General features: G+C 37.1%; 1 protein-coding gene across 2 annotated transcripts in view; it reads left to right on the forward strand.

Annotated features, from left to right (window-relative positions):
- UTRN (utrophin) overlaps positions 1–19,522 on the forward strand; it is a 370,975-nt gene that overhangs the window by 116,426 nt on the left and 235,027 nt on the right. For both annotated transcript variants that reach the window (XM_060692261.2, XM_087882841.1), the window contains exons 35-44: positions 2–181; positions 1,960–2,088; positions 2,257–2,427; positions 3,230–3,385; positions 5,480–5,617; positions 7,317–7,469; positions 13,988–14,173; positions 15,045–15,217; positions 18,073–18,223; positions 19,335–19,510. In XM_060692261.2, the coding sequence (XP_060548244.2) occupies positions 2–181; positions 1,960–2,088; positions 2,257–2,427; positions 3,230–3,385; positions 5,480–5,617; positions 7,317–7,469; positions 13,988–14,173; positions 15,045–15,217; positions 18,073–18,223; positions 19,335–19,510 (1,613 nt within the window). The remainder of the gene's footprint in view (position 1; positions 182–1,959; positions 2,089–2,256; positions 2,428–3,229; positions 3,386–5,479; positions 5,618–7,316; positions 7,470–13,987; positions 14,174–15,044; positions 15,218–18,072; positions 18,224–19,334; positions 19,511–19,522) is intronic.

The following is a 19,522-nucleotide window of genomic DNA, read 5'->3' on the forward strand; positions in this document are numbered from 1 at the left end:
GAATGTGCTGAGAGAATTGGAGAGGAAGAAAGTAGATTTGAACAATGTAACAGAAAGCAGTGCTGCACTGCAGGCCTTAGTGGATGGAAGTGAAACTTTTCTGGAGGAAAAACTCTGTGTTCTTAATGCTGGATGGAGTAGAGTCCGAACCTGGACCGAAGATTGGTGCAATACACTTCTGGTAAACTGAAACCGCAAATGGCAAATTTTGACATTTGTCGAATTCGTTATCTGTATGGCTTCGTTATCTGTATGGCATATGCATTGATGGTGGTCTTATTACCTTTGAAGTAGGCAATGTTTACAGATGTCAAGTTTCCTATAAGGAGAGAACAGCCTTATTCAATTGAATGCCTCCAAGATATGTTAAATTTGAATGTCCCATGGCCAGGCCAGATAGGATGATATCTCTAGTTAGAGCAATTAATCAGTGGAACAACTTGCCTCCAGAAGTTGTGAATGCTCCAACAGTGGAAGTTTTTAAGAAGATGTTGGATAACCATTTGTCTGAAGTGGTGTAGGGTTTCCTGCCTAAGCAGAGGGTTGGACTAGAAGACCTCCAACTCTGTTATTCTATTCTATATTCTAGAGAGTATTTAGTTGGGGAAGGCTGACCTATTAAATGGAAAATTGTATCAGATGATGAAGAGCTTGACAGCTTTTCCAGAAATAGTAAAATATATTGAACAATTTGATAGATTTGCTTCTTACTTCATGCCCAAGTATCTTTGAAACTTTAGCCCAAGAATAAATACTTTAAAAGTAATTATTACATAAGAGGACTCATTGAAATATTCTTTGAAGTTTATTTAAATAAACTGTAGCTATTATCTGTGCAATCGCTATTCATTGCTTTTACAAAATTTAAAAAACAAAAATGGATGTAATAGGCTCTGAGAATAATCTTGAAGAGGAGGATTTGCAGCCAGGGCAATGGTCAAATAAGAGCTGGAAGGGAATTTGAGAAAGTGTTTCAGACTTGACCGTCCATAGTTCAGGGGCAGGGAGAAGAGAGGAACATTCAGGGAAGCAAGATTTTATTACTGTAACCCTATAGTCAAAGTATTTTTAGTATTCATGAGTTAGATGTTCAGGTTTGTTCTACCTTGAAGGACTGTCATCTGTCCTGCAACTCTGAATGTGCCTCTCACTTCATTGCTGTTATCTTATAGATAGCCCTTAGCCTTATGACCACAATTGAGCCTGGAATTATGGTAGTAAGTTGTGGCAATCGTCAAGAGTCACCAAGTGACTGTGCCCAATTTTACAACTTTTTTTGTAGCAGTTGCTAAGTAAAAGCAGCAGTTAAGTGAATCCATTCTTTCAGTAGGCATTTTTGCCAGAAACTGGAGGTAAATGCTGGAAACTGGCAAAAAATATAGAAATTTGCAATCAAGATACTACAGGATAATGCAGGATACTACAAATAGCTGTAAATGCAAACTGGTTACCAAGTGCCCGAAATGTGAGATGTCGCCACAATCCCTTCCCCTCCCCTCCCTCCCTCTCCCTCTCTGTCCTGTCCATCTATCTATATCTAAATCTATATATCTAATCCAAATCTCTATATAATCTCTATCTCTCTATATAATCTCTATCTAATCTCTATCTCTCTATATCCATATCCATATCCATATCCGTATTCCTATCTATATCTATGTGCGCGCTCACACATGTGTGTGCAGTGTTGGAACTTTTGTTGTAAAAAAATTATCTGAAAGGAATACAGTGTATAATATGCCATCTTGAGCTTTGGGAGAAAAAATAAGCTATAAATCTAGTCACTAAAATTATAACAAATAAATACCAAATTATTCTTAGTCTTGGCACTAAAGGAGCTGAAAAGCCAAATGAAAGTGCCATTGACTGACCACTGTGAATGTTTTCTATTAAAATAATCAAATTTTATTGACATTTAAGGTACATTTTCATTGATTTATCTTTGTCTTTCCTTTACAGAACCACCAAAGTCAACTGGAGATTTTTGATGAGAATGTTGCCCACATAAGCACTTGGCTGTATCAAGCTGAAGCTCTGTTGGATGAGATTGAGAAAAAGCCTGCCAACAAGAAAGAAGAGACAGTGAAGGTAGCAAAATTGAACTTTTACTGGCATGGCTTAGACAGTAATAGTATATTTTGGATCCAAATGAAAGTCTGCCAGGTTCTGATTTTGATTTCTGTCTTGTTTCCCTTCCTTCCTTTTTTAATCCTACTGTGATCTAAACAATAATCCTATTTTTCCCCCCATTCACAGCGCCTAACATCAGAATTGGATGCTGTTAGTCTCAGAGTTGATAATGTGCGTGACCAAGCTGTTATGCTGATGAGCGGTCGTGGCGTATCATGTCATGAGCTTGTAGAACCCAAATTGACTGAACTGAATAGGAACTTTGAAAAAGTGTCACAGCACATCAGAAGTGCCAAGGTGAGTACAGAAGTCTTCCCGGTCCCAAAGCATATCTACTGGCCTATTTTTACATTTATATTGCTGATTTTTTACTTCTCTAATGTACGGCACTGTTTTTTGTCAAAGAGAACTACTTTCTAATATTTCATTGCATTTTTGCATTATTTAGGAGATTATCTCCTGTTGCAGATGGTTGCACAAGGACAAAAATATATAAATAGTCCTTGTTTAGCAACTGCATTTGGGGCGAGCTAGTTTTGTGATTCGGCAAAGCAATCTCTAAATGAAACAGCACAATACTTCAGCTTTCCTTTGCTTTATGGACCTGTGAAAGCCATAAATGCGAGAGTTGGACACTAGTTACTTTTTTCAAAACTCTTGTAACTCTGAATTGTATGAAGCAGTTGATAAATAAGGACTACTTGTATTAATTCTGCCCCACTTTGAGTGGGACAGCAGTACTACTTCACCAATACTTTTTAAACATGAAAAAGAAGGAACATAATTATTTTATTTTTAAAACGTTAAAATGACATGCTACTCCAAAACTTTCTCTTTTTCTCTTCTTAGTCATCAAAAGCACATAAAACTAATATATTCTCTGGGTTTTGGCACATCATTTTATTTTACATGTAATTCTGTTTCTGCACTAGCTAACCTACAAGCTATCTGCAAAAGATAATTTCTTAGTGTCAGTTTTGGGAATGAGAAATTGTACAAGGTTATTTGCTCATTTACAACTATACTGTTGCAGTTATGTGAAATGTACACAAATACATTGACTATTGATCAGGGTGCTTGCTATTTTTGTGTGTGCCAGATGCTGTTCAGTCAGGACGCTCATAAAAGGTTTGCTAAGCAGGAGCTCTGTGGAATGGAAGTGGCTTCTAAAGACCTTGATAAATTTGAATGTGAGATAAAGGAAATGCTGAACATAGTGGAAAAGCACATGGAATCAAAAGAAGATGATGAAAAGGTTGGAGAACTTCATGTTAAAACAAAATTATCTTACGCATCCTTGACTTTTCTTTCTTTCTCCCCCTCCCCTTTCTTTTAATTCCCAGGCATGATTTTTTAAAATCTAGAATCCTGTGACCTAGAGGTCTATTGATGACATTGTAATTCACTTGCTGCATACAATAAATATTGATCTTGCTTGTATCAGCTGTTTCACCATTGCGGTCTTCCTGATGATTTTATACATTCAGTTCTACATGTGCAAGGGATTTGTCTTGTTTGATTATGATAAAATGTATAGTTGTGTCACACTTGAAATCATGCATTTGGAAGCTCATCCTTTTTCAAACACTTTCTCGTCATTCAAAGTCCTTGGCAAAATTTGCAATGTGTCTCCTTTCTGTGCTACATCTACAGGTAGTCCTCAACTTACAACAAATCCTTTAGTGACCGTTCAACTTTACAACAGCAACTTAAAAAAGTGACTTATGACCATTTTTCACACTTATGACCATTGCGGTATCCCCACTGTCATGTGATCAACATTTAGATGCTTGGCAACAGGTTCATATTTATGACGATTGCAATGTCCTGGGGTCATGTGATCACCTTTTATGGCCTTCTGACAAGCAAAGTCAATGGGGAAGCCAGATTCACTTAACAATCATGTTTTTAATGTCTGCAGTGATTCACTTAACAACTGGCAAGAAAGGTGGTAAAATGGGGCAAAACTCACTTAACAAATGTCTCACTTAACAACAGAAATTTTTGGCTCAATCATGGTCATAAGTTGAGGACTACCTGTATTATACTGGAAGCATACACAGTGTAGGAGATGTTCAACTGTGATTTCCCCCAGCTGCTGTTGTTCCTCCTGGACATTGCTAGAATGGGCAAGAGTTGCTGTATCACAGCCCCGGCTTACTTCTGCAAGAAATAGAATAGAATAGAATAGAATAGAATAGAATAGAATAGAATAGAATAGAATAGAATAGAATTCTTTATTGGCCAAGTGTGATTGGACACACAAGGAATTTGTCTGGTGTATACACTCCAAAAGACAAGATACATTCGTCAAGAATCATAATGATAATCTTAATGATAGTCATAGGGTACAAATAAGCAATCAAACCATACTAAGAAACAATCAATATAAATCGCAAGGATACAAGCAACAAAGTTACAATCATGCAGTCATAAGTAGGAGGAGATGAGTGATAGGAACTATGAGAAGACTAATAGTAATGCAGACTTACTGAATAGTTTGACAGTGTTGAGGGAATTATTTGTTTAGCAGAGTGATGGTGTTCGGGAAAAAACTGTTCTTGTGTCTAGTTGTTTTGGTGTGCAGTGCTCTATAGGTTGTTTTGAGGGTAGGAGTTGAAATAATTTATTTCCAAGATGCGAGGGGTCTGTCAATATTTTCACAGCCCTCTTTTTGACTCGTGCAGTATACAGGTCCTCAATGGAAGGCAGGTTGGTAGTAATTGTTTTTTCTGCAGTTCTAATTATCCTCTGAAGTCTGTGTCTGTCTTGTTGGGTTGCAGAACCAAACCAGACAGTTATAGAGATGCAGATGACAGGATGTTTGTTGGACAAGTGAGGAGATATAAATATACATACAGAACATTGATTTTGGATTATTATTTTAATATTTGGTATCTTCGTTGAAGACTGTTTTGCATTGTCACACAATTACATGTTGCAAAGTCAGTAATTACAATTGACGTCCTAATGAATTTACAGCAAAATATGAATTCTCTGATTCTTTGGGGAGGATAAAACTATTATAATTAGAGTTCTGCATTCTTCAAAAAGGATTCTGAGGAAGTACTTCCAAACTCATGCAACAGAACACCTCTCTGTTATTTGTGCCAACCCAAAGAAAGGTGTGATTTCTTTATGGGATTGATGCCTATTTCTATTTTCAACTATGTGCTTGGTTCCTTGAATGAATAGCAGAAAGATGCTGTGCAGCACTTTTCCTGAATAGTTTTTATGCATGCACAACCATCCTATACATGTTTCTCTGTACAGCCTTACTCTTTGGGAGTAACAAAAGCTGGTTGCCCCAAGTACTCCTGAAAACATGTCCTTCTTTCTAAAATTGTAGCTGGATGAAGAAAGAGCTCAAATTGAGGAAGTTCTGCAAAAAGGTGAACATTTGTTACAGCAGCTCATGGAAGATAACCGGAGAGAAAAAATTCGCTTGCAGCTCCTCCTTCTTCAGACCAAGCAAAGCAGCGCAAAGGTCAGTGAAAGTAGCCTTGCTGTGCAGTAGATCTATAATGTTTTAGACGTGACTTCTTCTTTCTTCCCTCAGAAGCCTTATACATACCTGAAAAATTTCACTCTTGTCTGTGAGACATATAGAATCCACCATTTTGCCTGTTCCTCTCTACTATCATTATTTAATTACAAGTAGTCCCTGACGTATGAGTATAATTGAGCCCGAAATTTATGTTGCTAAGCGAGAAATTTGTGAACTGACTTTTGCCCCATTTTCTTGCCACATTTGTTAAATGAATCACTGCAGTTGTTAAATTAGTAGCAGCCTTCTTAAGTCAATCCGGCTTTTCCATTGACTTTGCTTGTCAGTGGGTAGCAAAAGGGGATCATATGACCGCGAGACATTGCAAACGTCATAAATATGAACCAATTGCCAAGTGTCTGAATATTGATCACATGACTGTGGGGATGCTGCAGTGGTCATGAGTGTGAAAAATGGTAATAGGTCGCTTTTTTTCAGTGCCATGGTAACTTCAAACAGTCACTAAACGAACTGTTGTAAGACGAGGGCTACCAGTATTAAATTTATATGCTATCCATCTCACTATCTATGTGACTCCGGCAGCTTATAATGCAGTAAAAATATAAATATAAGAAGAATTTTAAATATGACTTAAAAATTGCAAGTATTAAATATAGACAAAAAACAAAAGATTTGAGGAAAATGAAAATAGTGTCTTCTATGTCACTGCACCAACCATCTCCAAACTGGAGCCTCTCCATTGGGGCCTCAAATCAACCAGCAGATAGATCCAGGTCTCAAGGCCCTTCCAAAAGGCAGAAGGTGTTGTAACCTCAGCTTCCTGAGTCATTAAAACACATGAGTAGTCCAAAAAACCTCTTTCATTGCAACAGCTGTGAATTACGTTCAGCTGAGTCCCAATTAGTTGCAAAAAGTCCTTCAGGAGAAGTCCTTCAGGATAATCAGCAACCTTTATCTCCCTTGACACGCTGCCAAAGACCTACTTGGCAAAGCCACACAGAGTCCAGAATCAAACAGAGATGCCGACTGGTAACAGAATTAACAACGTTGCTTTCCTACAAAGGGCCCACGTGCCTTTGTTCCTCTTTTAAGCCTTATGGGAGGGGCCAATCATCTCCAGGTCTTACTCCTGAGTCATCCCTTTTGTTTTAACTGTTCTTGCCTTCTGGCAGCTCTGCGCATGCGTGCACTAGGAACAGGCTTCTCCTGTTCCTCTGCCTCTCTGATGTCCGACGCTGGAGGCTCCGGAGTCCGTGCATAACTCTTAGATAGCCCTGGCCCCATCTCTGCCTCCAACGCAGAGCCCTCATCCGAGCCTTCCCCAGACTCCAGGACTGGCCCATGTTCCTTCCCAGCCTCCTCACTGTCCGACTCCACTGCCAGCTCCGCAGGCTGCTAGCGGACCACAACAGAAGGCTGGGGGGCAGATCTCACCTTTGGTGGCAAGATGTTCCAAAGGGCAGGGACTAGGACAGAAAAGGTTCTTCTCTTAGGCCAGAGGTGGGGAACTATGGGCCTTTTGTGACTTGCGGACTTCAACTCCAGAATTCCTGAGCCAGCATGGCTGACTCAGGAATTTTGGAAGTTGAAGTCCACAAGTCATGAAAGGCCCTTGGTTCCCCATCCCCATCTTAGAACCTTAATTATTAATTTTATAACCTTTCTTTTTGGGTTGTAGGAGCTTCGGTCATTACAAAGGAGGCAGGTGTTAGAACTTTCACCTTCATTTACTCCATATGAAATGGAAGCAGAGAGTCACTTGCAGTGGTTTAGTGAAACAGATGCAAGTCTTTCTGGACTTCAAGAAGCAGAAGAGATAGAGAAAACAAAGGTAAATTATTTTTAATATAAACCACTCATTTATGTAATATTTCAGTACTGTTGTTCTTAATAATACCTGTGGTCCATCCCAGTGTTTCCAAACTTGTGCTTCCACATAGGTTGAACTCAACTTATTTTTTTAATAAGCTGCTGGGTAGTTATGACTGTTGAACTCTATCATTTTTAGGTTGCATAAGAATCACTTGGTTTGTGTTGCTCGAAATGTAATAATTTGTTCAAGACTAATGATTTTAACTCTGTTAAAGGTCATACTGTTCCCCCCCTGAGTAATTCATTTATTCTGGGGAACTAATTCAAACTTATTCCACCGCTTGTCTTCTTCAAATCTCGTGTACCTTGAATTTATGAGGTGACTTTTAGCAGCCTTTCCAGGATGAATCCAGGAAGGGTTAGGGTTAGGGATAGTGTTAACTATGCAAATCAAAACTGTGACTGATACAACCTGGTACTATGCTGTACAGCTTATAAGTAATAACTAATACTTTAAATTGGGCTCAGAAGTCATAGGAACACATTACAGTGACCTCAGAATCACTGTCTAATTGAACAATTCTTGAACTAATTACATGGATTTTGTGTCCCTCGTGAATATGAAATACATTGGCATATAATATGAAGCAAGAGTAGATTATGAATATTTTCTAAACGCTCATCTTTAACTAAACATAAGAATGTAAGAACCTAGGAAGTGCCACACTAGATTGGACACTTGACCTCTTCTCCCAGTGATCAATAAATCCTATAAGGAAGTTTACTAATCCCTTACAAATGACCTTCAGAGGCACTCCCGCTGCCATCAAAGCTCATAGCCACTGATTCCCATAACTTCAATTAATTTGGTCAAATGTTCACCCTTATTCTTCATATATTCAAAGAATACTCCCAACTGATTATAACCACAGAAAATGAAAAGTCAGTGTATGTATATTTGAATTATTAAAAGAGCTTATTAAATTGGCTATCAGCATCCTTTCAGTAGGTAAGAATCGCTCTTTTAAATCCCTATTACAATCAATAAGAGCCTTGGTAGTACAGGGGTTTAAGGCACCCTGTTATTAAGCTGGTTATTAAGACCAGCTGCCTGCAATTACTGCAGGGTTCGAATCTCGCCAAGGCTCAAGGTTGATTCAGCCTTCCATCCTTTCTAAGGTAGGTGAAATGAGGACCCAGTTTGTGGGGGCAATAAGCTGACTTTGTATAAATATACAAAAGGATGAAGGCTATTGGTGAGCACATTGTAAGCCGCCCTGAGTCTTCGGAGAAGGGCGGCATATAAATCAAATAAAAAAAAAAATTTTTTTTTAAAAAATATTTTTCAAATATATCTGACTCATTGGTATAAAATTCAGTGAGAAAAGAGGTAACTTTTGGCTAGGGTCTTGGTTAATTGAGAGACTTTCCAAACCTTAGTTCTAATTAATTCCTGAAAAGGCACACTATTTCTACAGGTAATCCTTGATTTACAACAGTTTATTTAGTGACCATTTGAAGACCAATGTCACGGTTTTTCACGCTTACAACCCTTGTAGCATTCCCATGGTTGTGTGATCAAAATTCAGATGCTGGGCAACTGACTCATATTTATGACAGTTGTAGTGTCCCGGGATCATGTGATCCCCTTTTATGATCTTCTGACAAGCAAAGTCAATGGGGAAGTCAGATTCATTTAACAACCATGTTTTTTAAAAACCACACATAACAAATACAAACAAATAAAAAGAAAAAAACCAAACAACACAACAGTATAATACAATTTTACAGCTTGTCGTATCAGCGTGTATATTCTGCTTTTGTAATTCACTATTCAATATTTGCCTTCTCATAGATTTTTAATACTTCTAGTAATAATATAATAATTATGTTATAATGATATAATACATTCTGATTATACATATATCTTTATCTTATAATCAATGATTTTAAAACTTTTATTTTCTTGTTTTGGCTTCTATTCTCTAGCCACTTGTACAATCTACTCCAAGTTTTATAATAATCTGATTCTTCTCTTTCGTAACTCCATGGTCATTCTATCCATTTCAGTGCATTCCAGTATCTTCCTAATTACCATTTCCTCTGAGGGGGTATTTATTTGTTTCCAGTTTTGCGCAAAAGCGATCCTGGCCGCGGTTGGATGTGTAATATTGTGGGAAATAAATTATAAGCTTACAATGGCTGTAGCCTATAAGGAGAATCTGTATAAAATGTTCTACTGATGGCATTTACCCCCAACGAGATTGACCAAACCTATCCCCTGAGTGATGGAGATGTAGACGTAAATCTGGAACATTTTACCATATGTGATGGACATGTCCCAATGCCAGGAAATATTGGCTCAAAATTAAGGAATGGCTGGAAGAAATTACGGAACATAAAATAGAATTGAAACCAGAATTATGTTTATTAGGCATATTAGATTCAAAAATGGGAAAAAGCTATCAATACATAATATTACACTTAACCATGTTATTAATTTAAACAATGATTCATTTAACAACTGTGGCAAGAAAAGTTGTAAAATTGGGCAAAACTCACTTAACAAACAAATGTCTTGTTTAGCAACAAAAATTTTGGGCTCAATTGTAGTCAGAAGTCAAGGACTACCTGTACTATTTTTTGTTTGGATTTTATACCAATGAGTCAGATATTTTTGAAAATATGATTGATTTTACTAGTGATTTAGGACAGAAATTCCTGCCTACTGAGGATGTTGATAGCTAATTTAAGAAACTCTTTCAATAATTCAAACCTATATACAATGACTTTTCATTTTCTGTTTCTAATGGACCCACTTTTTTCAGATTTTTAGTTTGCCATAGGATTTGTTTTACGTTTATTTATATAATGAGACTTGTGGAGCAGTAAGTAATTTTTTGGACAAGCTTGTGTATTAGGCAATCTGTCAAATCCTTTTGCATTACTGGTTATGGAGCTTCATAATTAAATTAATCAATCTCTTTATGACTCTTCTTATAACTTATAAATCTAAAACCAATTGAGGATGAGATGAAGGAATGTTCAAATCTCAAAATGAGTTCTGTGTAATGTAGAATAATAATGGTCTGCTTGACAGTAGTAACTATATGCCTTTTCTTTCCATGAGGCTAATAGGAGCTTGGGAAGAGGTGATTTTGATCTACTGATCATATACTGAATGTTTCTTCCTTCAGTGTTAGTGTTGCTGTACACATGGCCCACCAGTCATAATAAAATCCTAGAAAACTCTATAACAAACTCCCACATAATGTAAGCTGTGATCCTCAAGTATGGTCAAAAAAATAATTGGTCTTGAGGGATTTGCATAATGGGTGTTTATGGGATGGGAATAAAGGGGTCTGTATATTGAGATGTAGTATTTCTTGGTGTACAGAAAAAAAAGAACAATTCTTCCAAGAACTATCCACTTTTATCTGGCCTCTGACAACTTTTTTTTGGCAGAGAGCATCACTCCACAGGTCCTTTAGGGCAACAGCAGTATTATTAAACCCTCCTTTCTTAGGATTGCTAAGAATTGCTTAATGGAAGGGTAAGAGATTCTTTGTTGATTTGAAGATCAATTACACGAAGGGGGCATTGCATATACTTTGCTATTCAATAGTTACAAGTACAAAAATAATGAATCAGATAAGGCCCAAACACTGTTCTGATTTCCATTTCCATGAAGACCAGGGAATGTTCTTTACACCTACAGAAATGCAAAGAATTCATCTGTTAAGTTGAAGTATATGTGAACCCACCCTACAGTTTAATTTTTATCTTGATATTGCCTAGTTGGAGTTCACACTTTCTCTCTCATGCCCCCTCCCCCACTTACTGTTGATTACCCAAACTTTCCTTTCTGTTTCAAAGGCATTTTATTTCAAGGGATCTAATCAATTATAGTTTTTCCCTTACATTTTGAATTGAACCTTGACCAGGGGTTTGAGTTTCTCATTAATCTTCCCTGTTTGCCACCTACATTGTGCCAAACAATTGATCAATATTGCAACTGTCTAAGACTTTGCTACTGGGAGCTTAATGACCTTCATTCTGGAATGGACTCCAACAGTATAATTCAGAAAACAAATAAATCACTTTTTGTGTGTCAGGATTTTGACTGACCACGTTTTAGAAATGTGCCAATTGAGGATTTTTTTATTTAGTATATTGCCTGTATTTTATCTAGCAACCACTTCTAGCTAATGTGAACTCCTTGCAGGAAAGGTAGGATGCAATGTTAATTAATAGAAGCAGTAACTCTGTGTCTTGTTGAATGAATGACCTTGTGGGATCATGCTAAGAGCTGTCATCTCCAATGTTATATTTCCCACAGTAATTAGCCAGATGCCCTTAGAAGCCATAAAGATTAGCATATATTATTTGGATGCCAGGGGTGTGTGCCCGAACCCCCAAAATGCAATGCAGGCGTGGCCCCCACACAAGCACCCCATCTCTGTGCATGTGCGCGCTGCCCCCTGCATGCACCCCACCCCTGTGCGTGTGCGACAGAGATCCAAAGACCAGCTGACCGGCGGGAGGCACACACGCATGCGCAGCGGAGCTGAACTGGGGCGACGGCTCGTGTGCCATCAGAGAGGGCACTGCGTGCCACCTCTGGCATGTGTGAAATAGGTTCGCCATCATGGCTGTAAGGAGATAGGGCCATGCCATGCTGCAGGAGCCATCTTTCAAAGTGCATCATTTATTATCTAATCCTTTTGTTAGTAGCTATGGCATAGGAACCCCATAATATTACATCTCCAGTCTGTTCTGATAACCAAAGAATTGATTGACTGGATAGACCACTGGTGAATCACAGTGTTGGTGACAGTGGTATGTGATTTGCTTATTTTCAAGTATCATTGAAGTGGCCTAGAAACAGGGTGACAATCTCAAAGGTACTTTTTTTCAAGTGACAAACTAGACTTCCTTGTTTTTCTTTGAAGACATTTTGCTTCTCATCCAAAAAGCTTCTTCGGCTCTGAATTCTGAGCTGAAGAAGCTTCTTGGATGAGAAGTGAAACATCTTCAAAGTAAAACAAGAAAATCCAGTTGCCTCTTGAAAAAAAGCATCTTTGAAACAACCATGACCTGGATGGCTGAGAATCTCCATAGACAGAGGATGGCAATGTTTTCATTATGTATGTATCCCCTTGGAAACAATCAAAAGTGCAAAATTGATATAAAATGGAAATAAAAACTAAACTAACATTTGTTAGCCAAAACTTGGGCAGAGTCTGGTAGCAGCTTTTGAACTAACAATTTTATTTAAGGCATAAGCTTTAATGAACCGCAACTCATTTCATCTGTCAGAAGTATGAAGTAGCTTGACTGATGTGTTATTTAAGTACCTTGGAATGGGGAGGCGATGGGAAGACAGGATAGTTATGCAGATGGAGTTCCTTGGCATAAGCTTAAGCCTTAAATAAAACTGTTGATCTCAGAAGTGCTACTTTTTTTTGCTATTGCTGATCAATCAAAACTTTCTACATTTTCTACAGGCTTTCAGGCAGGGGCAGGATTGATATTTGGAATTGCATGCAAAGCATGGTATGCTTTGAACAATGCATACCAAAAATAAATCAATCAGTGTGTTTTCATTAGCTTCATTATGAAAATGTAATATTTTAATAAAATGAAATGAAATGCAAGACATATTAAGGTATTTGGTAAATGTTGTTTTGGTTTTCCTTATGCAGTCATATTGTTACGTATTTAAATGAGACTGGACCCTCATTTATTTGATACTGATGAGAATATTTATGAATTATATTTAGTTTAATTTTTATACCAATTTATTAGACTAAATCATTTAAGCAAATCCACTGATTTCAGTAGCAGTATTTCCAAATGTACAGTGTTCTTTTAGGATCTAAATAATAAGCTTTATGAGGTTATCTTCCTCATAAATATGCAGTGCGTAGTTGGTTCATATACTCTGGATGGAGTTACAAGTGAGAATATACTAGTGGGTCCTTGTTCTACAACTACGTACTATTATGAAAAGCCACTTTGTGAACTGGAAATTGTGGTCTGGGTATCTGGTTAAAGAAAGAAACCTTTGGGTGTAAGCAATGTTGCAATAGATCTTGAAGTGTATATTTTTGAATTAACTAAAGATTATCAGAATGCGGATATATACATTTCAGGAGAATAAAGCGTGTGTAGGCAGAGATAATCCTTTCCTTTTTTGATGCAACTGGAACTACTTAACTAGAAAAGGATATCATTGTTTGATTAGGATATTGTTTTACCATATTATATACTTGCTTCTGTAGTAATTTATGTGTCATATAGTTGACAGTTAAGCAAAAGGATAAGAGGAATTAATTCATGAAACACCTGATTTAGTCACAGGGGAAGTACTTCCTTGTAATTATAATATAGCATCATCTGAAGAATTATTTAATTAAAATAGCATTAAATCTTAAGGTTAGAATATAATGAAAATGAAATAAATGAACCTTTCTTGTATTTTTATAAAGAGGTTAGTTTTAAAGAATTAGTTAACTGAAGTTTATTTTGCTTTAGGCAACTCCACAAAGGATTCAAGGGTCTCAGTCATCAATGACCAAGGAATCTCCATTCCCTGCAGAATACCTGGTTGAAATTAACAAGATTTTGCTGGTTATAGCTGATGCTGAACTCTTGCTAAATGCTCCAGAACTTCATTCAGCAATCTATGAAGACTTTTCTACTCAAGAAGATTCATTAAAGGTACTAGAACCTGAAATCTAATATTACAATTCAAAATATAAAAGAGCATTAACATTCTTCTCAATAAATCTTTTAACTCTGGTGCATGGCAGTACATCTCAAGATGCTTTCCGACTTGAAAAAAATCAGGTTCTGTCTTGGATATGTCTTGATTTATAGGCACCTGGGTCTAATTTTTCTAGAATCATCACCAATTCTATCACTTGTTAGATTCAGGACATATAAAATAATTCATTTAATAAACTAAATACCGGGTCATTTTAAAAAGCAGTGTAAAAGTTTGAAAAGGAATGGGAAGAAATTAGATAAAGACCATTGTGAAGTACGTTATCAAACAAATAAAGTTCGATCAAACAAAATTTACACATGATTTTATAGATATACACATACTTATAAGGGCTCACATCCTATAAGGTGAAGATTGCACTTACTGGATTTTTCCAGTTCATTCCTTATTTCTTATTTCTTTGATAAATTTATTTACTGCCCATCTTGCCATGGGACTATTCTGGATGGCTTACAGTAATAAAATAGAAAACGATTACCGTTATACATTATATATGGAGTATTAGATACATATTATATTATGTACTCCCTAAACTGGGAGACATGGTTATTTTTGTTTCTTGAGCAAGCCTTAATGGTCTAGTTTGCTTATAATGTTGAGCTGTAATGGATGGCTTCAGAAAAGTAAACCATTTATGTCTTACATGTGTGCATCATTCTAAGCCATGAGCCAAATGATGAAAGATGTAAATATACATATATACTGATGTTTGTTGCCATCTAATCAGGCTCTATTTTTTCAGCTGGCGCTTATCTTTGAGGGGATGCTAATTCTGCTTGGTATTTTTGTTTTACTGTATTACAGAACATAAAAGATATGTTGGATAAATTAGAGGATCAGATTGCAGTTATTCATGAAAAGCAACCTGATGTTATATTAGAGGCATCTGGACCTGAAGCTGTTCAAATAGAAGATTCACTAACCCAGCTTAATGCAGAATGGGATCGAATTAACAGAATGTACAATGACCGCAAGTGGTAAGTAAAAGGACTACCTATATTTTGTACTTACCATTTTTCGCCAAAAAAATGTGATGAGTTAGGCAGAGAAGAGAATAAATCACGTAGTAGCCATTTTGTAGCTCTATTGTCCCTGCAGTTAGGGGTAGGTTCTACTTATCTTTACTATCGGTTCACAACGGGAGCTTCTGAGCATGTGCAGATTGTAAATTATGATGTCCGGACAGGTGGGCGGAGCCTCCCACCTCTTTTACTACCGGTTCTATAGAACTGGACAGAACTGGGAGCAACCCACCACTTCCCTGCAGTATAAACCAGCTGTGCTAAGTTTGGATATATAAACAGGGTAACATTTTAAAGCATTATTTGTAAAATATTGTTTATTTGCCAAAGTTGCTTAGTAAAGGACTATGCAAGCTAGCTGGCAGGCAACCAAGAAGTGTTAATTCAGGTGGTGTGAGAAAACTATATATTAAATTTAAAATAAAAATTAAAGTGGCATCATCATGTTCTGAACTTTATGAATAACGTGGAATGGAGAAAAACTTGACTCTTTTATTTTCAATCTTTTTTTCTCTGGAAATTACAAAGCAAATCAGTTGCTGCATCTTAAACGTTTCTCTCTGTCTCTTTTAGTGTTTGCTTTTTTAAAAAAAGATAATTTCTAGCCAGCTGAGACCTCTGTTTACTAGCATTTCAGTAAAAGTCACAAGAATGTGGGCCAATTAATTCGTGAGAATATAGGAATCCGCACAAACATTATGTACACTCTTTTCATTGCATTTTCAATCTTGTTCCCTATAGTTTTAAAGGCTGCACCTGTAGAATTGCATCAGTCCCTAGCATCATCATTTGAACTTGTTTTCGAAAACAGTTTTGTATTATATCACATTTACTTTTTGTTCACTGCAGGCATTAGAAAAAAATTCTTCCTCGGTATTTGCAGACATTTGTGCTGGGACTATATTTGAAGCCCCATCATTCATTTGGAAACTCAAATGATCTTATAAAATTAACAATGAAATAGGCAAACCTTCCCGTTTTAAAAGAGAAATTAAACTTCATAGTCAATTGGTAAAATACAACAAGCAGATTTCCTAGCTGATTCATTGCAGGATAAGACAGTTCTTGAATCTCATAAATAATGTATCTTATTTTGCATTGTACTTAAAAGTAAGTAGGCTTCTTTAAAGCCAAGACTTTAAAGCCAAGACTGGTATGAATAAGTCTTTTGTAATATGGAAGAATTCTTCTGTCAACTTCGGATACAAAAACAATTTGGTTCAATTGTAACTATACCTCACAACTGGGAATAAAAACATATCTCTAAGTAATGACACAGAAAGCTGTGTTTTCTATGTGGAATATAAATGTCCTATTTTTCTTCATTAGGAAGATTTTGTTGCAGATTTTGTTGAGGAAAAACACTTTTTTTTCAGCTGTAATGACCTGAAAATTGTAATATTTTCCTTTCACCCATGGAGCAGTGGAACAATTGGGTGTCTCTAAGCAAGATGCCTTTAAGACTTTCCTGCAGCTTTTTCCCTTGTTACAGGCTGTTCACTTTCCTCCTATTCAGTTTCTCCATTTATTCTCCTAAATTGATAGATAATATCAGGAAGGACTCTTTTTCCTGTCCTTCCTTTTCCTAGCCAAGTAATGGACACTCGGGACTGATAAAGTGCCCCTGGAATGAATAATGGAATGATGGCCTACTTCACAGTGTTGCTTATGAAGCAGAAGTAGGGGGATGGATGGAGTAAATACTGGAGTTGTTATGCTCGCAATCTTACCATCTTTACTAGCTTTCCCAGAAATTCTTAGGAAGGAAAGGCCTTCCCCAAAATGAAAAAGGAAAGCATCCAAGTGCTGAAGCAGTTTCTGCTGATGGTTGGCTGAGCAGTACACCTAACACAAAATAATAGGAGGAGGTGGAAGAAGTAGAGGAAAAACATCTTTATATTTTCTAGTAGGTTAGATGAAAAATTGTAGTGGAAGTATCTGAGTAGCTTGCCTTATCAGGTAGCACTGAGAAGAATATTTCTTTTAGATCCTATGGAGACAGGTGAAGTGTCTGTTGGCTTTAGTCATGGGCACTTATCTCTAATATTATTACCTGGAAAAGAGTGATAGAAGACACTGAAACATTCTGTTGATTGGCATGCTTGGCATAGTGGAAGGCTTACTCTTTGAAAAAGGATATTATCTGTTCTTGGTGCTTATAGGGATCATCATCTAGTTTTAGCTTGTTACTCTTTGCTTGTAAATCTGGAAAATTGCACTAGTGACCTTAAGAAGTTTATGTTTCATGTTTGGCTTCCACTTGGAAAAGTATGCTCCATAAATATTCATACACTCACATATTCAGTAACTTAATTTCCTCTGAAATTTGGCTGTATGAGGAATGAACGAGGATCAACTGTGTGGCTAAGTTTGTAAAATTGATGTCCCCCTCCCCCGGAGTTCCAGTTTGCAGAACTAGTTTATTATGATTCATGTGTCCCAGAGTTACAGTTGGTCTGGGCACATTTTCTTCAAAGTAGACAAACTGATTTTAAATAGGAATTAAAATTTGTAAGTTGCCTGTATGCTTATGCACTCTCTTTCTGTTTCTTTATAAGTTTGAAATGATAGAAATTATAAACTGGTGGATCAAAAGTGTGAATAGTGCTTCCTTTAAATATCTTTGTTTTCAACACAAATAAGCCAAAATAAACTATCTGCCAAGATTGCATCTGTTGTCTTCTACATATGCACACACACACACTCACTTGCATACATATTCTATTTTGTATTCTGTAGTGCAAAATTAACTTGTTTTACTTCTGAAATACCTTTCGCATTTTTTCTCTTGTTCTTCTTATTCCATTTAGCGGTTTTGATAAGTCCATAGAGGAGTGGAGACAGTTCCATTGTGATCTAAATGATCTCTCACAGTGGCTAACAGAAGCAGAAGGGTTGCTGGCTGAAGCCCACGCTCCAGATGGCAGCCTGGATATAGAAAAAGCCAGGATACACCAGCAGGTAACTGATTACTGTGTATTAAGCCCAGCACTCTAGTTAGAACCTTTAATTCTACTGTTGTTACAGAAGAAAGTGGCAATTGTCAGGTTTTGTAATGTTGGCAGCTAGGACAAAGCATTTAAAAGACTGCTTTGCAAAGGGCATTGGTGCTGCCTTCAAAACCCAGTGCAGTTGCTTCAAAGGTTTATGCGTATATTACACTGATAACACTTCTGTTGAGACTGCCAGTAAATCAAAGGGGCCACCGTTGTGCTGCAAAGGTGGTGCCATCACATTTTGCCTGAATGCATTGCTTAGCCCTATTAAAACATATAAAGTCAACGTACATGAATTGTATTGAGAAATTATTCGCTTAGCTTCCAATGATGCTGATGAAACAAATATAGTGATTTTTTAAAAAAAAAGTAAAGAAGCCAGTGCTCTCTTTTCATTTGGGGAGGGATGTTATAGTAAACACACTTACTAGGATTTCAGTCCTGTTGTTCTTAGAGCAGGCATTAAATCTGCTGCTGAGAAAGTCTTGCTCCTAGTAGAGACAATTGTATCTTTCTACTCAAATGAAGCGTAGGGCAGGACCTTTATTTTGCAGAGGTTAAGTCTGTATGTGAATGAGAGGGGGAGCACGTTTGTGATAGAGGAGAAGGTCTTTGCAATATTAGAAACTCAAATGTAGTCACTGAGAATATTGATGAGAAGATACAGCAGGGGTGTCAAACTCACGGCCCACGGGCCGAATGCGTCACACGCTGGCCACTCCCACCCTCATTTTAGCGAAGGGGGAAAAAGTCACAATACATCACATGATGACAATGTGATCATGTGAGTTTGAGACTCCTGAGATACAGTATGTTGGGCAAGGCTTAGAAGCAAATAGGCAGCCCTTTGCCGAAAGAGATACATGCGGCCCAAACTAATGGCTTACTAGTAGTAGATAATACTTCTCAGGTTTTTTTAAAAAAAGCAGCCCCACATAAATTAGGAAAAAGGAGGTCCAGTCCAGATGGACGAACAGCAGTTGTCACAAATCCATCTTCTTGCAGTGGACGTAACATCTGATATAGATATTCTGGGTTGAAACTGAAACCGCTACCTATATATGCATTTCCAACAGGAACTTGAAGACGGAATCAGCAGCCATAAGCTCATTTTCTCAACACTGAATAGAACAGGAGAGGAAATAATTCAGAAACTCTCCAATACAGATGGAAACTTCCTGAAAGAAAAACTAGCTGGGCTGTATAAACGCTGGAAAAACATCAATGCTGAAATCATGGAAAGGCAACAGAGGTATGTTGGATT

Source organism: Pantherophis guttatus, chromosome 1 (assembly GCF_059756535.1).
Source record: "Pantherophis guttatus breed Tessera chromosome 1, ASM5975653v1, whole genome shotgun sequence".
Classification (NCBI taxonomy): Eukaryota; Metazoa; Chordata; class Lepidosauria; order Squamata; family Colubridae; genus Pantherophis; species Pantherophis guttatus.